The sequence below is a fragment of the Sorex araneus genome, chromosome X, assembly GCF_027595985.1.
Source record: "Sorex araneus isolate mSorAra2 chromosome X, mSorAra2.pri, whole genome shotgun sequence".
Classification (NCBI taxonomy): Eukaryota; Metazoa; Chordata; class Mammalia; order Eulipotyphla; family Soricidae; genus Sorex; species Sorex araneus.
In genome coordinates, this window is record NC_073313.1 from 305274589 (window position 1) to 305293491 (window position 18903).

At 45.4% G+C, this 18903-nt stretch overlaps 1 protein-coding gene across 1 annotated transcript; it reads right to left on the bottom strand.

Annotated features, from left to right (window-relative positions):
- Positions 1-3542: 3542 nt before the first annotated feature.
- On the bottom strand, positions 3543-12239 carry LOC101550692 (zinc finger matrin-type protein 1-like). Its single transcript, XM_055123064.1, has 2 exons — positions 12190-12239; positions 3543-4630 (listed from the first exon to the last, which is right to left on the bottom strand). The coding sequence occupies exon 2, from the start codon at positions 4603-4605 to the stop codon at positions 3862-3864; it is 744 nt and encodes a 247-aa protein (XP_054979039.1). The 5' UTR covers positions 4606-4630; positions 12190-12239; the 3' UTR covers positions 3543-3861.
- Positions 12240-18903: the final 6664 nt, after the last annotated feature.

Consider the following 18903-nt stretch of genomic DNA (forward strand, 5'->3'; position numbering starts at 1 on the left):
TTGGGAAAGATGAGTAAGGAGAGGATGCTAAAATCTCAGGGCTGGGATGAATGGAGACATTACTGACGCCCGCTCGAGTAAATTGATGAATAACTAGCTGACAGTGATACAGTGATAGTAATAATATTTTGTGTGTTGGGAAGTGTATAGCTAACAGCACTCAAGGGCTACTTCCAGCTCTGAGTTCAGGGCTTTCGCCCAGCAATGATGAAGATTGTTCCCAGCAGTTTTTAGGGGAACATGTGACGCTGGGATTAAACCCTGGACTCCCACATGCTCACAGTGTTTTTACCCCTCTCTCTAGCCCCTGAGATGTGATTTTCTAATGTTAGTTCATTTAGAAGAAAATAATATATGGACAGGGGAAGGGACCACAACATAAAATCACTTAAATAAAAAAAATTACTGACTTAGAAAAAGAGAAAAAAACTTACATGTGACTGACACTGATTTGATCCTCTATGTGGTTCCCAGCACCCATCAGGAGTCATCCCTGAGTGCAGAGTCAAGAGTAACCTCGGCACATGGCTCGGTGTGGCCCACCATCATTCAATAAATAAGAATTAAGAAGTAAATGAAATCAAGTGTCAGTTGATATTTGGGCCAGGGATTTAGGTCAGTGATAGAACACTTGCCTTGCACCTGTGAGGCTCCGGCTTGGATCCTGGACTAGGGAGGGACTCTCAGCACTGAGTGTGTATTTTGCGTGGGGAAGTTCTGGGTTCAGTTGCTGACACTGCGTGGTCCTCTCAGCACTTCTGGGAGTGATCCCCAAGGAGCAACTGGGAGTAGTCCCCAGCACTTCTGGGTATGGCCACAATGTAAAAAATAAAATAGCAGTTGAACTCTCCAAGGAGACACTAGGTATCCTTAGAGAGAGCAGTAACTCTTGGGAGGGGACTATGTGGATTGAGGGTTTGAGTTGGGAAAGGGAATTACTAACATTTAGTAGACAGCTATTAGGGAAGCCATATATTCTACAACTGAGACATGCTACTGCAGAACAAACAACAAGTGCTCCCACGATCTGGAAGACTCTCAAGGTTCTTCCAAATCTCTCTCTCTATATATATTTCCCATTATGTCCAGAAAACAGCTCACATTACAAAGCCTTCCTTCTTTCATTCCTTTTCACTTATACTCCATTCTGTCTTAGTACCTAAAGTTATAACCATGATTTTATATTTATAATCAAAAATGAATAGGTAAATATCTGTTTTCCTTATCTTTTTTCTTAATGCCTATTTTCCTATAGTTCCTTATATCTTTATTTTTTTAAATGTAGGAGTACTGCTGTTTATTCAGCCATTGATTAAGCTGATTGAAAGATTTTAGTTGAATATCCATGAGATAGACCATTACAAAGCTGTTCATAATTGGGTTTCAGTCATACAATGATCCAGCACCCATCCCTCCACCAGTGTACATTTCCCACCACCAATGTCCCCTGTTTCCCTGCCACCATCCCCCAATACTCCACCTCTCACTCCCAGCCTACCACTGTGGGAGGCACTTTCCTTCTTGCTCTCTGTCTTCTTTTCCTTTTGTGCATTATTGTTTGCAGTACAGGTGCTAAGAGGTCATGGTATTTGTTCAGGGCATTCAGAATTTTTTTCAAATGATAAGACTGGAGGAGCTTTTTAACTGGGTGGCAGCTTTGGAGCATGAATGTGACTGCCAGTGCTTCCAGGAGTATTGGGAAGTGAGGGGAAGTAGCTCATCCCAACTGCAAGAAAGCCTGGAAATTTCAGTCTCAAAACCCGCATACCCTAATTTTCAGCAGATTGTCTCAGTGAGGTCCATCCTGAGATGGTGGAGTCGGGCGTGGGGTTTGTTGGTGATTTTGGGTTGTGGAAGCAAGTGGCTGCTGGGGGCTCTGCTTGGGTGGGCTCCAGGCTGACCTGCCTCCCTCCTATTTATCTCAGTCTGTTCAGCCACACGTGGGTCCCAGATTAGTTGCAGTTTTTGTCTCTTTTGAGACTTATTTATGCATCTCTGAAATAATGCTGACACATGAGCTTGTGTAGCTGAGTTGGAGGTGGTGGAGAATGGGCACTGTGGAGGGATGGGTACTCAATCATTGTATAACTGAAACGCAAGCACAAAAGTTTGTAAGTCTGTTACTGTACTTCTCAGTGATTCACTAATAAAAATTTTTTTAAAAAATGAGAGAAACAGGATCCATTTTGTTGGGATAACACTTCCCTTTAAAGCAAAACCATTTTTAGATGGAGGGAAGTATGAAAATAGGCAGAGGGTTGGGTCTGGACAGTAGGCAACAGTTTCTAGCTGACTCCTTGCTGGAGGATAAGAAAGGAAGGAATTGAGAAACTGGGGATAGGCCGAGGGCATGGCTGAGATTCAGACCACCAGGAGACCATGGCGGCCTCTGGACAGCAGTTACCAGCGACAAAGATGTATGTCAGAGGACACAGACTGCAGCTAGTGCTCTCTCTCTCTCTCTCTCTCTCACACAGACACACACAAACACACACACACACATACACACACACACACACTTTTAAAATTTTTACTGAGATAATAGGCTTATAAGATTACAAAATTTTTACGTTTTCACACAACCTATTTACTCCAAAGTGAGTCTGGGCTCTTAATACCATTCTGCAGTAACAAGCCCATCTGTTGCCCGATCTTTTGCTCTTCCTCATCTCTTCATATCGAGAAAGTGAATGGAGGCCTCCAGAAGATGGTCTACCTAGAGAAAGAATGGGAACAACTTTGCTGATTCCCAGTTTACTGTATCTCTATTGCCCTCTACTGGCAGAGACAAACATCAAGCTCCCGGTACAAAGGTGCAAAGCCTAAAAGGATGGTTAAAGGTAGTTACACAAGGCGGAGCAAGGCTCCTTGGAGATAAGAGGTGATCATCTGATAACTAGCCAAGTGAATGCTAATCTATAGTGTTGAAAATATTTTGCCAAAGTGTTGCTTGCTTTTTCAAATATGTACTTATTAAAAGCTAATGTATACAGAATTCAAAATAGAAAGGTTTACCTTGCAAAATTATGTCCCCAGAACCCTGTTATTGGTACATTATTATATATATTGCTGGAGTTGTACCATGCACATTCCCAATGCTTATTTTTAAATTTATGTTTTACAAAAATAATTACAGGGGACTGGAGCAATAGCACAGCGGGTAGGGCGTTTGCCTTGCATGCGGCCGACCCGGGTTCTGTTCCCAGCATCCCATATGGTCCCCCAGCACCACCAGGAGTAATTTCTGAGTTCATGAGCCAGGAATAACCCCTGTGCATCGCCGGGTGTGACCCAAAAAGCAAAAAAAAAAAAAGAAAGAAAAAATTACAACAAAATTTGTTAGGCACAGATTTTTACATGATTTTGCGATAACATCTATTATCACATCTTTTTTATTACTGGCGCCCACTCGAGCAAATCAATGAACAACAAGATGACAGTGATACAGTGATTTTATTTCCCCTCATGGCCCAGACTAATGTGCCTTGTAAAGAAAAGCAGTTCATACTCCAAGATTAAAAATACTTTCCAGTGGACTTTAAACACCTTTTACACTTTGGTTTTAAAATTTCTATCTTTAGGGCTGCAGAGATAGTTTAAGATGCTAAGTGCATGCTAAGTGCATGCAAGGCATATGTTGCATGCCAGAGGCCTGGGTTCAATGTCCAGCCTAGGAGTGACTCCTGAGCCAGCGTAGCTCCTGAGCACCAGGAGGTGTGGCCCAAGAAAACCAACAAAAGCATGATCTGAGGTGGGAATCTCATTGCGTTTTTGTGAAGTAGCAGCCACTGAATTTATTTGAGGTCTTTGAGCCCAGCCTTTCCGGAGGACTCGAATTCCTTAGCTCCCACACCGCCAGCATCAGCAGCAGCCACCGAGGATTGCCTCATCCCACAAGTCCCTCTCCTGCAAGCTTCCCGGGCCAGGCCGCCTCTTCTCTCTGTCTGACTTTCTTCTCTTCTTTCGGGGGACCCCAACTGGGCTGCTCCCCTTTCCACAGCTGGGCTTGCCTGTACTACGTGGCTCTCCCTCAGCCGTCCTCTTCTCTTTGTGAGGTCCTCTCTCTGTATGGTGCCTCCTCTTCCGTCCTCCCTGCTCGTCCTCACCAAGGCCTCTTCTTCCTCTCTCCTCACTAGACCTTGTTCCTTGACTTTGGCTTTGGTCTCCTGCCCCGTGGATGCTGTTGCGGTCCCCCAAGGAGCGGCTGGTATTTGCTCTGCGGGGTGTGGCATGGGGACCCACTGTCTTGGTGTGAACAGGTGGGCTCGGCGGCCATGGGCCCTGGCAGAAAGGATGGCGGTTTCCCCAACAGTAGCGCAGAGTTTCTGCTGTCTGTCTGCAGCCATGAATTCTGAACGCTGCTGGTAACTGGTTCTCCACTGTTGTGAGCCCTTCACAGGAACCAGGAATTTCGGAGGATCTCTTCAAGGAGACTCTTTGGTTCCGCGTTAAAGGCGCAGGCCTGGTGTGGCCCCACTCTCTGTATGCGGAGTCTTCAGTTCCTTTTCTGAAGCAAACATCTGGCTGCAATCCTCTGGCTTTCTGAGTTCTAATGTAAGCCTCAAGTTCATGTTGAAAGGAGTCATAAGTCTGAGAGATTTCCATTGTGTTGACTGTGGATGAGTCTCTGCTAGGAAAGACAGAGAAATTGGTAAATGTGGTATTTTGCTTTTGTGTATTCTTTGTCCCTGAAAGAGCAGCCTCGCAAACTTCTGATGGAAGTCATTTTTATGTTCATACACTCTAAATGCCAAGTAAATGTCATTGATGCGAACTAGGTTTGGGGATTTCTCACACAATCATAATTTGTAATAATTTTGTAATAAAAAATCATGTAATTTTAGGAAAACAAAAGGAACACCAGCAGTTTACTCAAACAGGATTCATAAATTCTACAAAATCCAAACCATTTTCTTGTGGACTAAATAGAAATAATTATACATTCTCTCTCACACAAAGTAGCTGTGTATTTGTGTGTGTGTGTGTGTGTGTGTATGTGTGCGCGTGTGCGCGCACACACACACACACGTATGAAGATTCTTGTAGCTGGAAAGAACAGAACAGTTGCCATTATCTATTATTTATTATAGAACCTACCTATTGTGATTCTCTTTACAACCTTTACAAATGAGAAAATTGAGACAGACAGTTTAAACAACTTACTTAAGTTCACACAGTCTGAAAGTAAGAGTCACAATCTGACCCTAGGCAGTGGAGTTCTGGAGCCCACGTGTTTAAGCATGTTGGCTGTACCAACCTTGCAGACACCAGGAGGTCTACGAGTTGAAAACAAAAGAAAGTTTGGGACCACTAGTGGATACAAAGCCACGGATAATGACTGTCAGCTTTATTCTCAATGGCACTCTAGGATAAGGGCCAGGGAGTCAATGTGCTACTAAAGTCCACTCCGAGAACCTGTTTCCACTGCATTCTTTTATTGATATTATCACTTATTCAAAATAGATGGCGCTTGTATTAAAAATACACGTAAACTCCACCTGACTCTACCCTCTAGAGATAACTGTTTGAGGCAGAAAATGGCCTGGTTAGGAGCTTTTGGGAAATAAAGCTTAAGAAGAAATTGCCTGATCCTGGGGCTGGAGTGATAGCACAGTGGGTAGGGCGTTTACCTTGCACGTGGCCGACCCAGGGATTCCCAGAATTCCATCTGGTCCTCTGAGCACCACCAGGAGTACTTCCTAAGTGCAAAGCCAGGAGTAACCCGAGCATCGCTGGATGTGACCCTCCCCCCACCAAAAATAAAAAAAATTTCCTGGCACTTAGCAGCCCAAAAGCAAGAGGAACACATTCCTTAGAGATGCAAATCCTGAGGTCACTGGAGATGGAGAAGCTGAGGCCCCAGCCAGAGACCTATGGACCCCTTAGAAAAGAAGCTGCAGGATATGCTAAAGGCCATGATAAAAATATGAAAGGACTAGTAAGAATGCATTAACTTTTATGTAAATAGAGAACTCCAGGTCCAGACAATTCAGAGAAAACTGCATATGCATATAACCTTTTCTCCCAAAAGCTATTCTCTGCTTTTTCTGCTTCTGCTTCTGCTTTGGTGTGCTCTTTCTGTCTGTTTGTCTCTCTTCTCAATTCTCAAAGCATCCCGTGTCCTTTGCTCCACAAGAGCTCAGGTCAGAACAAATGGGCAGACGCAGCTGGACAGCTGCCCTGTGGGGCTGGCAGGACACGAGCATCAGTGCTGTGTTAGGTGTCTCAGTGCTGACCTGACCTATGCCAGGCATTTCCCCAGCTGACCAAAGTGGGTGGCAGAGAGGTGGAAGCATTATTTTTTAGAGGCTATCTCCTTTGCTCCCCACTTCACCTAAGCACCTGCAACAAGCTATTGGCTGTAATTACTGCTCTACTGATTTTTGTCAGCTGAATTCAGACCCAAGAAGTGTGAGATAAGATTGTACAGCCTGACTTGAAATTCAAGCTTGTCTTCCCAAATGACGGAGGATTTAAGAACCATCTTCTATTTTAGTGCAGAAGAAATCACTTGCAGGGGAGGAAGTTGCACATCTGACTGCACTTAGATATCGTTCCTGATGGTGATTAAGGACTAAACCAGGGTTGATCGATCATGCACAAGGCAAGCACCCTACACCCTGTACTATCTCTTGAGCCCCAAGAATCGACCTCGTTTGAAAGAGGGCTGCTTGGTGTGCCAGAGAAGTATGGCCCAGGACACTGGTGGAGGGATAGTAAACAATCATTGTATGACTGTAATGCAAACATGAAAGTTTGTAAGTTTGTAACTGTACCCCATGATGATTCACTAAAAAAAAAAAAAAAAAAAGACCTGGGGTTGGGGAGATGCCTCAAAGGCTGGAGCATAGGCCTATCCTCAGGGTCCTGTCCTGTCCTGACCCCCACAAAGCTAAAACAAAAACAAACCTCTGTAAATGTTGGTTGCTCTGAAGTTTTAGCACTGCAAAACAAAGTAAAGGTCTGAGATAGCTCAGTGGGCAAAATACATGATTTTATACAGGATACGGGGTTAGATCTCCCAAACACAGATGTGCTTGACTCCCAGCACAGGACACAGTAGCCTGGAGCCCCGAGCACTGCAGGGTGGGGATCAAAACAAACAAAATCCAAATCCAAACAAAGTGAAGTAGCTGAGTGCTTGCAAACACAGACACTGTGTCAGTCCAGCCGAAGGCTCTAGGGCTCTCATTCTTTGGAATTTTAGGGGTCAATACACCCCTAAAACAGTAAGGAGGGAAATCTCCTCTTTTAAATAGAATCTAAAGTGAGGCTGAAAATTTCCAGCCAGTTAGAGTGGGAAAGGCTGATTTCTCAACCTTTTCTCGAGCTGACAAAAGTCCTGGCCTCTGCAGGAGAGACAGCTGTGAGGACGGGGCAGTGGGTAAATTCCAGAAATAAATTAGGTCGGACTTGGTGGATCTCAGAGGAATACGGTTTCTCCCTGTATCTGGGCCTTTGAACAGGCAGACGCAGGTACTGCTTTCCCCCATCCCTCCCTTTAAATCTCTTTATTTGTTTTGTGTTGGGGGCCACAACCAGTGGTACTCAGGGCTTGCTTCTGGCTCTGTGCCCTGTCACTGTATCACTGTCATCCTGTTGTTCATCGATTTACTCTGACCGGCCCCTATACCCAGCTCCAGAAAGCAGCCAGAAGAATCCTTTTAAAGTCCATGAGACGGGGGTGGGAGGGTGGGAGAGGTTAGGGGGGAGGGGAGCCTGGGGGGGGGACGGCGGGGGGAGGAGTGATAGCACAGCAGCCTGGGCATCTGCCTGAGTTCCATCCCTGACATCCTATAGGGTCTCCCGAGCCCTCCAGGAGTCATTTCTATGTGCAGAGCCTGGACTAAATCCAGAGCATTCTGGGTGTGGCTCACAAACAAAAAAAGAGAAAGAGGGGGAGGGGGAGAGGAAAGAGGAAAGAAAAAGGAGAGAGGAAGGAGGAGGAGGAGGAGGAGTCATCCATGTGTTGCCTCTGGCTATTCCTCAGTCTACCCACAAAGACACAGGTCCTTTCCGTCCAGCACTCCACGTGACCTGTGCTCAGGTAGGCCCTAGATCCTACCCCAATCCCTGCCAGGTCACCCTTTCTTCTTGCCATCAGCTCAATGGAAACTTCTCTGTCTGCTTCCTCAGCTCTCACTCAGGCCCTTCTGGGTCTTGGTGCCTTAGCTGGGATGCACTGTAAAGAGAAGCACGCCGTGCTCTAGGGCGGAAAGCGACACTGGCTAAGAACATCCAGTTAAAATCAAATTCTAGTTCCTTCCACTGAGGGGTCTTCTCCCCGACCCAGGAGGTTCCCGTCCTCTGGCCCTTCTTCCTGCGCACCCTCCATCTGCATGCAGGCCCACCCTTCTTGCACTGCCTTACCCAGACTGCAGCACACACCTCTGCTCGCTCCCTTGCGTTATCCTGCCTGCTTTCAGAACCGGACTACTCTCCCCGCAAACTGCTCCTTCCCGGGCACGACCCCATCCCTGCTGAAACAGGGAGTTCATTTCCAAGCCAGCTGCCAGAATAATGCTTTTCATATAATATAACCCTAGCTGGCATCACTTTGATTTGAAAGTCCAGGGAATTTAGGAGCCTGAGGGGGTGGAATCCTACGACCTTCTCCCTCTTTCAGAAGGAAGCCCAAATCCCCAAAACTGACGAAATCTAGATTAGTGATTCCACAGTCTTGGGATCAAGTTTCTGACAAGCTTCCCTTTGCTGCTCCCCTGGAGGGGAACACAGACAAACCCCGGCCTCGGCCTCGGGGGTCTTTGTATTTCTCTATCCCAAGCCCCGCAGAGCTTCACCTTTTCATCCCCACCCAGGATTCCTCCTTCCAGAGTCTTGGCTGGAATGCCCTTTCAGTTTTGATGGCCGGCTTCTCACCTCCCAGGAATCCTCAGTCCCTCTCTGCTCCTCCACCCCACTTCCAAAACACAATCAGCACAGTGCTTTTGCAATACTACTAAAATGCTGATTCTGACTCAGCGGGCCTGAGAGGTTGCACTTTTATGAACTCCCATGAGGAACCTATGAACTCCTGTTGGAGCACTTTGAGTAACAAGGACCTAACATACAGTTTGATGTTTTTTTGTATCACACCGGGCGGTGCACAGGGGTTACTCCTGGCTCTGCAATCAGGAATTACCCCCTGGCAGTGCTCAGGGGCCCATATGGGATGCTGGGAATCGAACCCGGGGTCGGCAGCGTGCAAGGCAAATGCCCTACCCGCTGTGCTATTTCTCCAGCTCGTTTTTAAATTTTTAATTAAAAAAAAATGGTTTTTTTGCTTTTTGGGTCACACCTGGCAATGCAGAGTTACTCCTGACTCTGCACTCAGGAATTACCCCTTGCAGTGCTTGGGAGACCATATGGGATGCTGGGGACTGAACCCAGGTTGTCCACGTGCAAAGCAAATGCCCTACCCACTGTACTATTGCTCCAGCCCCACCAGTTTGATTTTTTTTTGCTTTTCGGGTCACACCCAGTGATGCTCAGGGGTTGCTCTGTACTCAGGAATTACTCCCAGCAGTGCTTGGGGGACCATAAGGGATGCCAGGGATTGAACCCAGGTTGGTCACATGCTAGGCAAATGCCCTACCCGCTGTACTATTGCTCTGCCCCCAAAAGTTTGATATTTTAACGTGGCCTATTTTCTATCTAACCACTCTTCGAAACAAGCTTTGCACCAAGATTTCTTATTCATGGCTGCCTCTTCATCCAGTAAAACTGTGCTTGATATCAAGTAGATGTTAAATGCTTGCTGAGGGCCAGAGAGACAGCCCAGCATAAGGTGCTTGCCTTGCACACAGCCAACCTAGTTGGATCCCTGGCATCACATGTGGTACCCTGAGCATCATCAAGAACAGTCCCTGAGCAAAGTCAGGAGTAAACCCTGTGAGCACCGCGGGCTAGGACAGCCCCTTCAAAACAAACCAAAAATAATCTTGTTGAATGATGAAAGACCCAGTCCTCTCAAGTCACTAATCTCCACATGCCAAGAAAGCTTCCATTCTTTTTTGGGTCACACCCAGCAATGCACAGGGGTTACTCCTGGCTTTGCACTCAGGAATCACCCCTGGCGGTGCTTAGGGGACCATATAGGATGCTGGGAATAGAACCCGGGTCAGCCGCGTGCAAGACAAACGCTCTACCCGCTATACTATCACTCCAGCAATGGAAGCTGCGATTCTTGTAGTTTTATCTGCCCCCACACTGCTTCCTATTGGCCTCTTCCCACCTCAGCCACCTTCCTTCCAGGCCTGCACCCCAAATGCCACCACACATGACAGCAAAAAGAGAAACATGTTTGGCTCACCTCTTACCTGGAATCACCACCACACACTAGTTTACTGAGTAACTGCCCCCGAAAGGAGGACCCCTCATTCCGAGCCTGAAAGTTTTTGGGAGTCCTGTAAGTAGAAATCCTGTGCGTCACAAAGAGCAGAGGTTCACTTGCCTAGAATCTCAAAGGGAAATAACACCCCCTTCTTGCAGGTGAAGAGGTTTTCCTCAGGGCTCCAGAAGAAACCCAGCTTCCCTTAGTCTGGTCTCAGGCTTCTCTGGCTCGCCCGGCTGTCTAGCCTCTGGAAGCCACGCCCCTTCCTTTCTCTCAGGCTCTCAGACTCAATCTTCCTATAGCACCAGGCCCCCAGGGGGAACAAATCCAATCCTGTGAAGTGATTAAGAAGGTGATTAAGGAACAATTAAGCTAATCACCTTGGAAGGAAGTCAGTCTATAACCTTTTTTTTTTTTTTTTTTTGGCTTTTTGGGTCACACCAGCAATCCCGGCAATGCACAAGGGTTACTCCTGGCTCTGCACTCAGGAACTACCCCTGGCGGTGCTCAGGAAACCATATGGGATGCTAGGAATCGAACCCGGGTCAACTGCGTGCAAGGCAAATGCCCTACCCGCTTTGCTATCGCTCCAGCCCCATTCTAAAACCTTTTAACATAATCATGTCTTGAAAATTTTTGGAAACAACTGCAAAAATAATACACCTCGGGGGCTGGAGAGCTAGCACAGCAGGTAGGGCGTTTGCCTTGCACGCAGCCGACCCGGGTTCGATTCCCAGCATCCCATATGGTCCCCTGAATTACCCTCAGGGGTAATTCTTGAGTGCAGAGCCAGGAGTGGCCCCTGTGCATTGCCAGGTGTGACCCCAAAAAGCCAATAATAATAATAATAATAGTAATACACCTCTTTTGTTTGTTTTTGGACCACACCCAGCAATGCTCCTGGCTTACTCCTGGCTCTGCCCAGGATTTACTCCTGGCGGTGCTGGGGGATCATATGGAATGCTGGGGACTGAACCCGGGCTGGCCATATGCAAGGCAAGCAGCCCACCTGTCATACGGTCCCTCCAGCCCCAATATAGCTTTCTTAAGTGTGAAATGAAGCATTTTACAATTAAAACAAGTGCATATACAGAACTGTGCACCACACAAAACTCCACTGCACAAGAATGCATCACAAAAGAAAAGTCTACTGAACCACGTTCAGGTCAGTGACTAGAACTCCATCCACACCCAGAAGCCTGGCTCCTTCCAGAATAAGTGGAGTTTGCCTCACTAGCCTGTCTTTTGTGGTTATTTTATCCTTACTTTTCTATAATGGTTTATCATTTTTGTATGTATCTCAGAATGGGGCAGTCTAGCTTTGCCTGTTATTTTTTGTTTGTTTGAACTTTTTGTCCATTTCCCAGTAGCTAGGCGGTCACACCCAGGGACTGTCCCCGGCGCCGTGTAATCCCATCCATGGCCAGCATCCAGAGACTTTTAAAAGCAAGCTCCCCGAAGCGCGAGGCAGCTTCACCTACTTCTCCCTCTGGGAGAACCTGGTAAACTACCGGGAGTTTCCTGTCCACAGGGGAAAGCCTCACAAGGTCCCCATGGTGTATTAATATGCCAAAACCAGTAACAATTCCGGGTCTCATTCCCCTGACCCTGAAGGTGCCTCCAATGCGGCATTGTTGGGAAGGACGAATAGAGAGAGGCTTCTAAAATCTCAGGGCAGGACGAATGGAGACGTTACTGAGACTGCTCGAGAAATTTGACAATCAATGGGATGATGATGATGATGATGATGATTGAACTTTTTGTTAACAGCGTTTGTTCTATATTGTTGAAGAATGTCATTGGAATTTTGACAGGAATTGCACTAGTCTGTATAAAGTTTTGGGTAGCATACTCACTTTAACAATGTGAATTCTTCCAGGACTGGAGTGATAGCACAGGGGGTAGAGCGTTTGCCTTGCGCGTGGCTGACCAGGGTTTGATTCCTCCGTCTTTCTCGGAGAGCCTGGCAAGCTATTAAGAGTATCTCTCCCGCACGGCAGAGCCTGGCGAGCTACCCGTGGAGTATTCAATATGCCAAAAAAAGTAACAACAAGTCTCACAATGGAGATATTACTGGTGCCCACTCGAGCAAATCGATGAACAATGGATGAGAGTGCTATAGTGCTAATTCTTCCAATCCATAAACATGGACTATTTTTCTATTTCTTTGGGTCCTCTAGTACTACTTTTAATAGTGACATAGTTTTCACGTACAAATCTCACTTCCTTCAGCTGAAGATAAAGCTACAAGGACTGAGTGCATGCTTTGCATTCGGGAGGCCTGAATCCAATCCTTGGCACTGCATGGTCCCTTGAGCACTGCTGGGGCAACCCTTGAGCACAGAACCAAAAGCAACCCTCAGACACCACCATGTGTGTAAGCCACAAACTAATAACAAAATGTTGATCCCTAGGTATTTTGATGTGTTTGTTTGGAAACAACTGGAAACAGGGTTGTTTTTTTTCTCTTATAGCTCATTGTTTATGTATAGCAACAAAGGGATTTATGTGTGTTGATTTTGTAGCCTGCTACCTTACTGTATTAGCTTATTTTTTTTTTTTCTTTTGGTTTTTGCGTCACACCCCGTGATGCACAGGGTTTACTCTTGCCTCATGCACTCAGGAATCACTCCTGGCAGTATTCAGGGGACCATATGGGATGCTGAGAATTGAATCAGGTTGGCCAAATGCAAGACAAACGCTCTATCCGTTGTGCTATCGCTCCAGCCCCTGTTGTTTCTAATTTTTATTTTGCTTTGGGACCACACTGGACTGTTTTCAGGGCTTATTCCTGGCTCTGTACTCAGGGATCACACCTGGAGGGGGTCGGAGGTGTTGGTGACTGAACCCAGGTCAGCCCCATGCAAGACAAGTGTCCTACCCACTGTACTACCTCTTTGGCTCATGGTTTATTGTTTCTAAAAGATTCCCCACCCTTTCCACCCCACACCATGGAGTCTTTAGGATTTTCTATGTTATCTGTAAATAGTTTTCTGAAATACTTATCTGCAAATGTTTTTCTGCAAATAGTTCTCTCTGCAAATATTTATTATGTTCTCTGCAAATAGTTTTGCCATCCGACCTCTCCACCCCCCTTCCATTTGAATCCCTTTGAGGCACACCTGAGGATGCTCAGGGTTTACTCCTGATTCTGTGGTCAGGAATTACTCCTGTTGGTGCTCAGGGGACCGACCACATGGAATACCAGAGATTGAACCTGGATTGGCTGCATGCAAAGCAAGAACCCTATCCCACTCTTCTCTCTCTCTCTCTCCAGACCCCGAATCTCTTAGTTCTTGCCTATCTCCTATGGTTAAGACTTTCCATAACTTGGATTTTCACCATAGTATGCTTCATTTTCATAGATGCATGCTGTTCCATTCTATGAAACAGTAGATATACACACACATAATCACAGATCATCTATCATGGGCAGTTATTAACCATTCTAGTCCAACACTATTTTTATTTGTAAAAATAATTTTATTTTGGAAATATGAGAGAAGAGAGTCTCATAAAGAAGAGAAATTATACACCTAAAGCTGGGATGCAGCTGAGTCCTGCCCAGCGCCTTTTTTCTTTTTCTTTTTTGCTTTTTGCATCACATCCGGCGATTCACAGGGGTTACTCCAGGCTCATGCACTGAAATTACACCTGACGGTGCTCGGGGGACCATATGGGATGCTAGGAATTGAACCCGGGTTGGCCGTGTGCAAGGCAAATGCCCTACCTGCTGTGCTATCGCTCCAGTCCTCCCAGTGCCATTTTAAACAGTCATGATTTTCTTTATTTTTTCAGGGTTTTGGGCCACACTCAGTGGTGCTCAGGGCTTATGCCTGTCTTTGCATTCAGAGATCACTTCTGGTGGGCTTGGGGAACCATATATGGTGCTGAGGACTGAACCTGGGCTGGCCACATGCAAGACAGGTGCCTTACCCACTGTAGTATCTCTCTAACCCCAAATTTTCTTGTATACATCTTTTGGCGTACAGAAACCTGCATTATTATTCCCTGCTTTCTATAAGTGGAATTTTCATGTTACACATCTTTGCCTGTCTAAGCTTTATTAGATGCAGTAATCTTAAATCTGTTTTATAAATTCCTACCAGTTTGGTGTGATGTTGGAATATGAACATGGAAAATATTATTAAAAATATTTAAAATCACTATACCACTATACCTGTTAAAAAAAAGTTTCCTTCAAACTTATAAATCCTCCCCCATAAGTGTCTAAGTGCTTCATATTATTTACAACACTCAGAATCATACCCTAAATTCTGTATTTCTAATAACTGTAACCTCCCATTATTCTATAATAATTAAAATCAATGACACTAATACCTTTCCAAAAACCTCCTGATTTTTGTATTTTCTCTTTTGTGAAGTTCGGTCAAGGTATTGTGAATATTTTTCTTTTGCGATGCTTGTACTTTCCCTCATTCTTGCAACATTTGCTGACCGTATTGTACGTATTCCCCATGTTTGCCTTATATTTCCATTCTCCACTTGGCATCTTTTGATACTTTCCTCATTCTGGTTTTGTTTGTTTGTTTGTTTGTTTGTTTTTTGGTCACACCCGGGCGATAGCTCAGGGGTCACTCCTGGCTCTGCACTCAGGAATTACTCCTGGCGGTGCTCTGGAAACCATATGGAATACTGGGAATCAAACCTAGGTCAGCCGCAGTGCAAGGCAAATGCCCTACCCACTGTGCTTATTGCTCCAGCCCTGACTTTTCTCATTCTGATGATCATTCTTAGCCATTAAAAAAAAATTAGCTTTGGGGCTTCAGCGATAGCACAGTGGTTAGGGTGTTTACCTTGCACTCGGCCAACCTGTGTTCGATCCCAGCATCCCATATGGTCCACTGAGCACCACCACGGGTAATTCCTGAGTGTAGAGCCAGGAGTGACCCCTATGCATCGCTGGATGTGACCCAAAAAGAAAAAAAAATAGCTTCATGTTCTCCTGCATCATATTTAAGACATAACATTGGACAGGGTTTCTCCACTCCAGCATTATTGACATTTTGGGTTTTATGACGACAGTGTCAGTTATCTGGTTAACATTAGGCTTGCTAGCAACACACCTAACCTCTGCCAACTATATGCTAGTAGCAGCCCTTTCCCGCCAGTTGTGACAACCAAAACTCTCTCCAGGAAAAGTTATCATGCCTGATTGAAAACCACTGTCGCATTCTTCTCTGATGTCCTGTTAAGCTTCATAGACAAATATTGCAAATGGAATTGTTTCATGCAAGCCGTGAGGTAGAAATCCTATTTTATTTGTTTTCCCGTGTAGATACCATTTTTCTCAACAATAATTTGTCAAAAAAATTATCTTCCTCACTGCTCTGAAGGTTTGCCTGTTATTGATCAACTGTCAATCAGCTTCTGGTCCTGAAGTCTATTGTCTCTACACCAATATCACAATGTTTTCATTTCTGTGGCTTTGAAGTAAATCTTTTAACTGCTAGAGCAAGTTCTCTCCCCATCTTTTCCTCATTTGTTTGTTTTGATTGTTCTTGATGTTTTCATACAAATTTTGTAGCTGGCTCATTAATTTCCAAAAACACTTTTGAACTTGCTTGAGAGTCATTGACTCGAGATGAGTCTGAAGGAAAATCATCAATATCATCCCATTGATTGTTGATTTTCTCAAGCAGCCTCAGTAACGTCTCCATTCATCCCAGCTTTGAGATTTTAGAAGCCTCTCTTTACTCATCTTTCCCAACAATGCCTCGTTGGAGGCTCTTTCAGAGTCAGGAGAATGAGACCCATCATTGTTACTGGTTTTGGCATATGAATACACCACGGGAAGCTTGCCAGGCTCTCCCATACAGGCAGGAAACTCTCAGTAGCTTGCCAGGTTCTCCGAGAGGGAGAACTAGGCTATAAGAGGCCGCATGCTTCCAGGAGCTTGGTTTTATAGTCTCTGGATGGATGTTGGCCATTGATGGGATTACACGGCACCATGGGGAATTTCTGGGTGTGACTGCCTAGCTACTGAAAAATAGGGATCTGGGTGAAAGTGGCTCAGTCCCAATCTGAGCAGGCTTGGAGATCTCAGCCCCGGGTCCCAGACACCTGTGTTTCTCTGCCGGTTCCTTCATGCATGAGGCTCGTCCAAATGTGTGGAGAGGGGCCTTGATATAAATATGGAAGGGGGAAGCCACCAAAATGATGAGATGTATTAAATCTGAGGCATTTTAGCTCTGATTCTACTTGACTTAGATGATCTTTTCTTTCTAAAACGTACCTTGAGAGGCTGGAGAGAGAATACAGTGGGCAAGCTGCTTGCGCATGCAGAGCCACATTCAATTCCTGGCACCTCATATGGTCCACCAAGCCCCATCAGGAGTGATGATCCCTGAGCTTAGAGACAGAGTAAGCCCTGAGCATTACTGGGTGTGGCCCCCAAATAAAAGATAAAATTAAATATGCCTTTATGCTGTTTCTGTGACGTACATTCTTCTAGATTTCTGGTATTTCTTCTCAATGTCCTTTCCTAATTCTTTTTCTCCCTGTGAATGTTGAAGCAATGTAAGTTTTAAACAATTGTTAGGGTGTTTTCCTGCATTTTTCACTTGGGTGTTGGATAACACTTTGCTGCTCCTGTAGGGAGCTTAAGGTTTATTGAGCCACTCTTACAAGAGAGCAACTAAGACACAACTAATAATCCTATATTGCTCTTCTCTTTTCTCTATGTCATTTGTACGGTTTATTTAGCAATGTCCTTTTTGTATAGACACAGAAAGACAATTGATGCTATGCTATGTAACATGGGAGTTAATTTACTCCAAAACAATATTTACTCCTGGGCATCCATATTTACTTAAGCCTCAGTTGCCCTTAGTTCCTAGCTCTCCAAGAGCAGAGTCCCAACGAGGGACTTATGGACCAAGGACAAGCTGTGAACTACCCTGGCGAGGTCAGGCCAAGCGCCATAATACTTAACTATAAGTTAAGAGCATGGTCATGGACAAATTGTCATGACCCAAAAGAGGTAACTGAATAAGGACCCTGGTTGGGAAGACTAACCTGATCTGAGGACTGTGGTCTGGAATATATAGTTAGATATTCACAGGAAGAACCAAACTTTAAGCTTGGTATCTCTTAGTGTGCTCATACACAATGACATTCCTATAAATATTAGAAGTAAATTTACTGTAACTATTTAAGTGGATTTCTAGCTGAGGAAAGAAGAAAGCAACACACCCTGAATGGAATCCCGTCCTTGAGCGAATCTCCTAGTAATCTGGAGTAATCTCCTTAGATGAGATTTTGTCCTTGAGTTGATCTCCTAGAGGAGTAGCCTTACCTCTCTTCGCTGATTTGAACCCACCTTTGTATCACCACCCTACATGATTTCTATATAAACTAAGCTGTAAGGGGCTGGGGTGGTCGGTCATCAGAAGAAGGTCAGAAGACAAGAGCAGAAGTCAGTCGTCAGGAAGAGCAGAAGAACATCAGAGGGCGAAGAAGGTTAGAACGGAAGGAAAAGTTAGTCAGAAGGTGAGAAGGCACAGAAGAAAGTCAGTCGCCGAAGTTGAGTCAGAGAGTCAGTCAGATAGTGAAGTTACGGAGAGACAGAGAGACAGAGAGACAGAGAGAGGGCAGAGACAGAGAGAGACAGAAAGACAGAGACATGGAGAGACACAGAGAGATGCAGAGAGAGACACACAGAGAGACATATACTGAGACAGAGATACACAGAGACAGAGACACACACAGAGACAGAGACACACACAGAGACAGAGGGAGGCAAAGAGAGAGACAGAGACAGACAGAACAGAGACAGAGATACAGAGAGAGACAGAGAGAGGCAGAGAGGGGGCAAAGACAGGCAAAGACAGAGAGAGACAGAGAGACACATAGAGACACATAGAGAGACACACAGAGACACAGAGAGAGACAGAGAGAGAGACTGAGGGAGAAGCAACTGCACTGACAGGAGACAGAAGACTTGAGAGCACGGCACATATAGAAGCAGAGCACACAGGAAGAAGATAAAAAGAGAGCACAGCAACGAAGAGAAGACAAGGAGCTGAAGAGGGAAACAAATTTAGAAGTCCCCAAGGAGACTAGGCTGAAGGAACTCTGATGACTGAGACTACGGCCGGAATGACGATTACTATTGCGCGTAAAGGGAGAGACTGGAGGGACGCCCATCATCCATCCTTCCCCAGTCATGCAGGAAGGTTCCTGGGGTGGCCACTCCCGATCCGCCGAAAACCGCCCCTGCATCTTGCCTGCGCCCCACCTGCAGGCGGGCCTACCTTTGTCACAGCCCACAGTTCTGCTTCTCACTTATGTATTGTATCATGTGTTGTTAAGTGGAGAAGACCAGCATGTAAAAACTCAACGTTTGGGCACTATTTATTCTCGTGATATGTGATATATTTATTCTCACATATGTGGATGAATCCCTGAATATTTTTTCTTTTTATCTCAGATCTCTCTTGTGAACTTGACTTAAACTATTACTCTACTGTTCATTTCCATTTAGAATGTCCAACAGATAAAAATAATCCAACATGCCCTAAACGGAACATAACTTTTTAAAGTCTTCC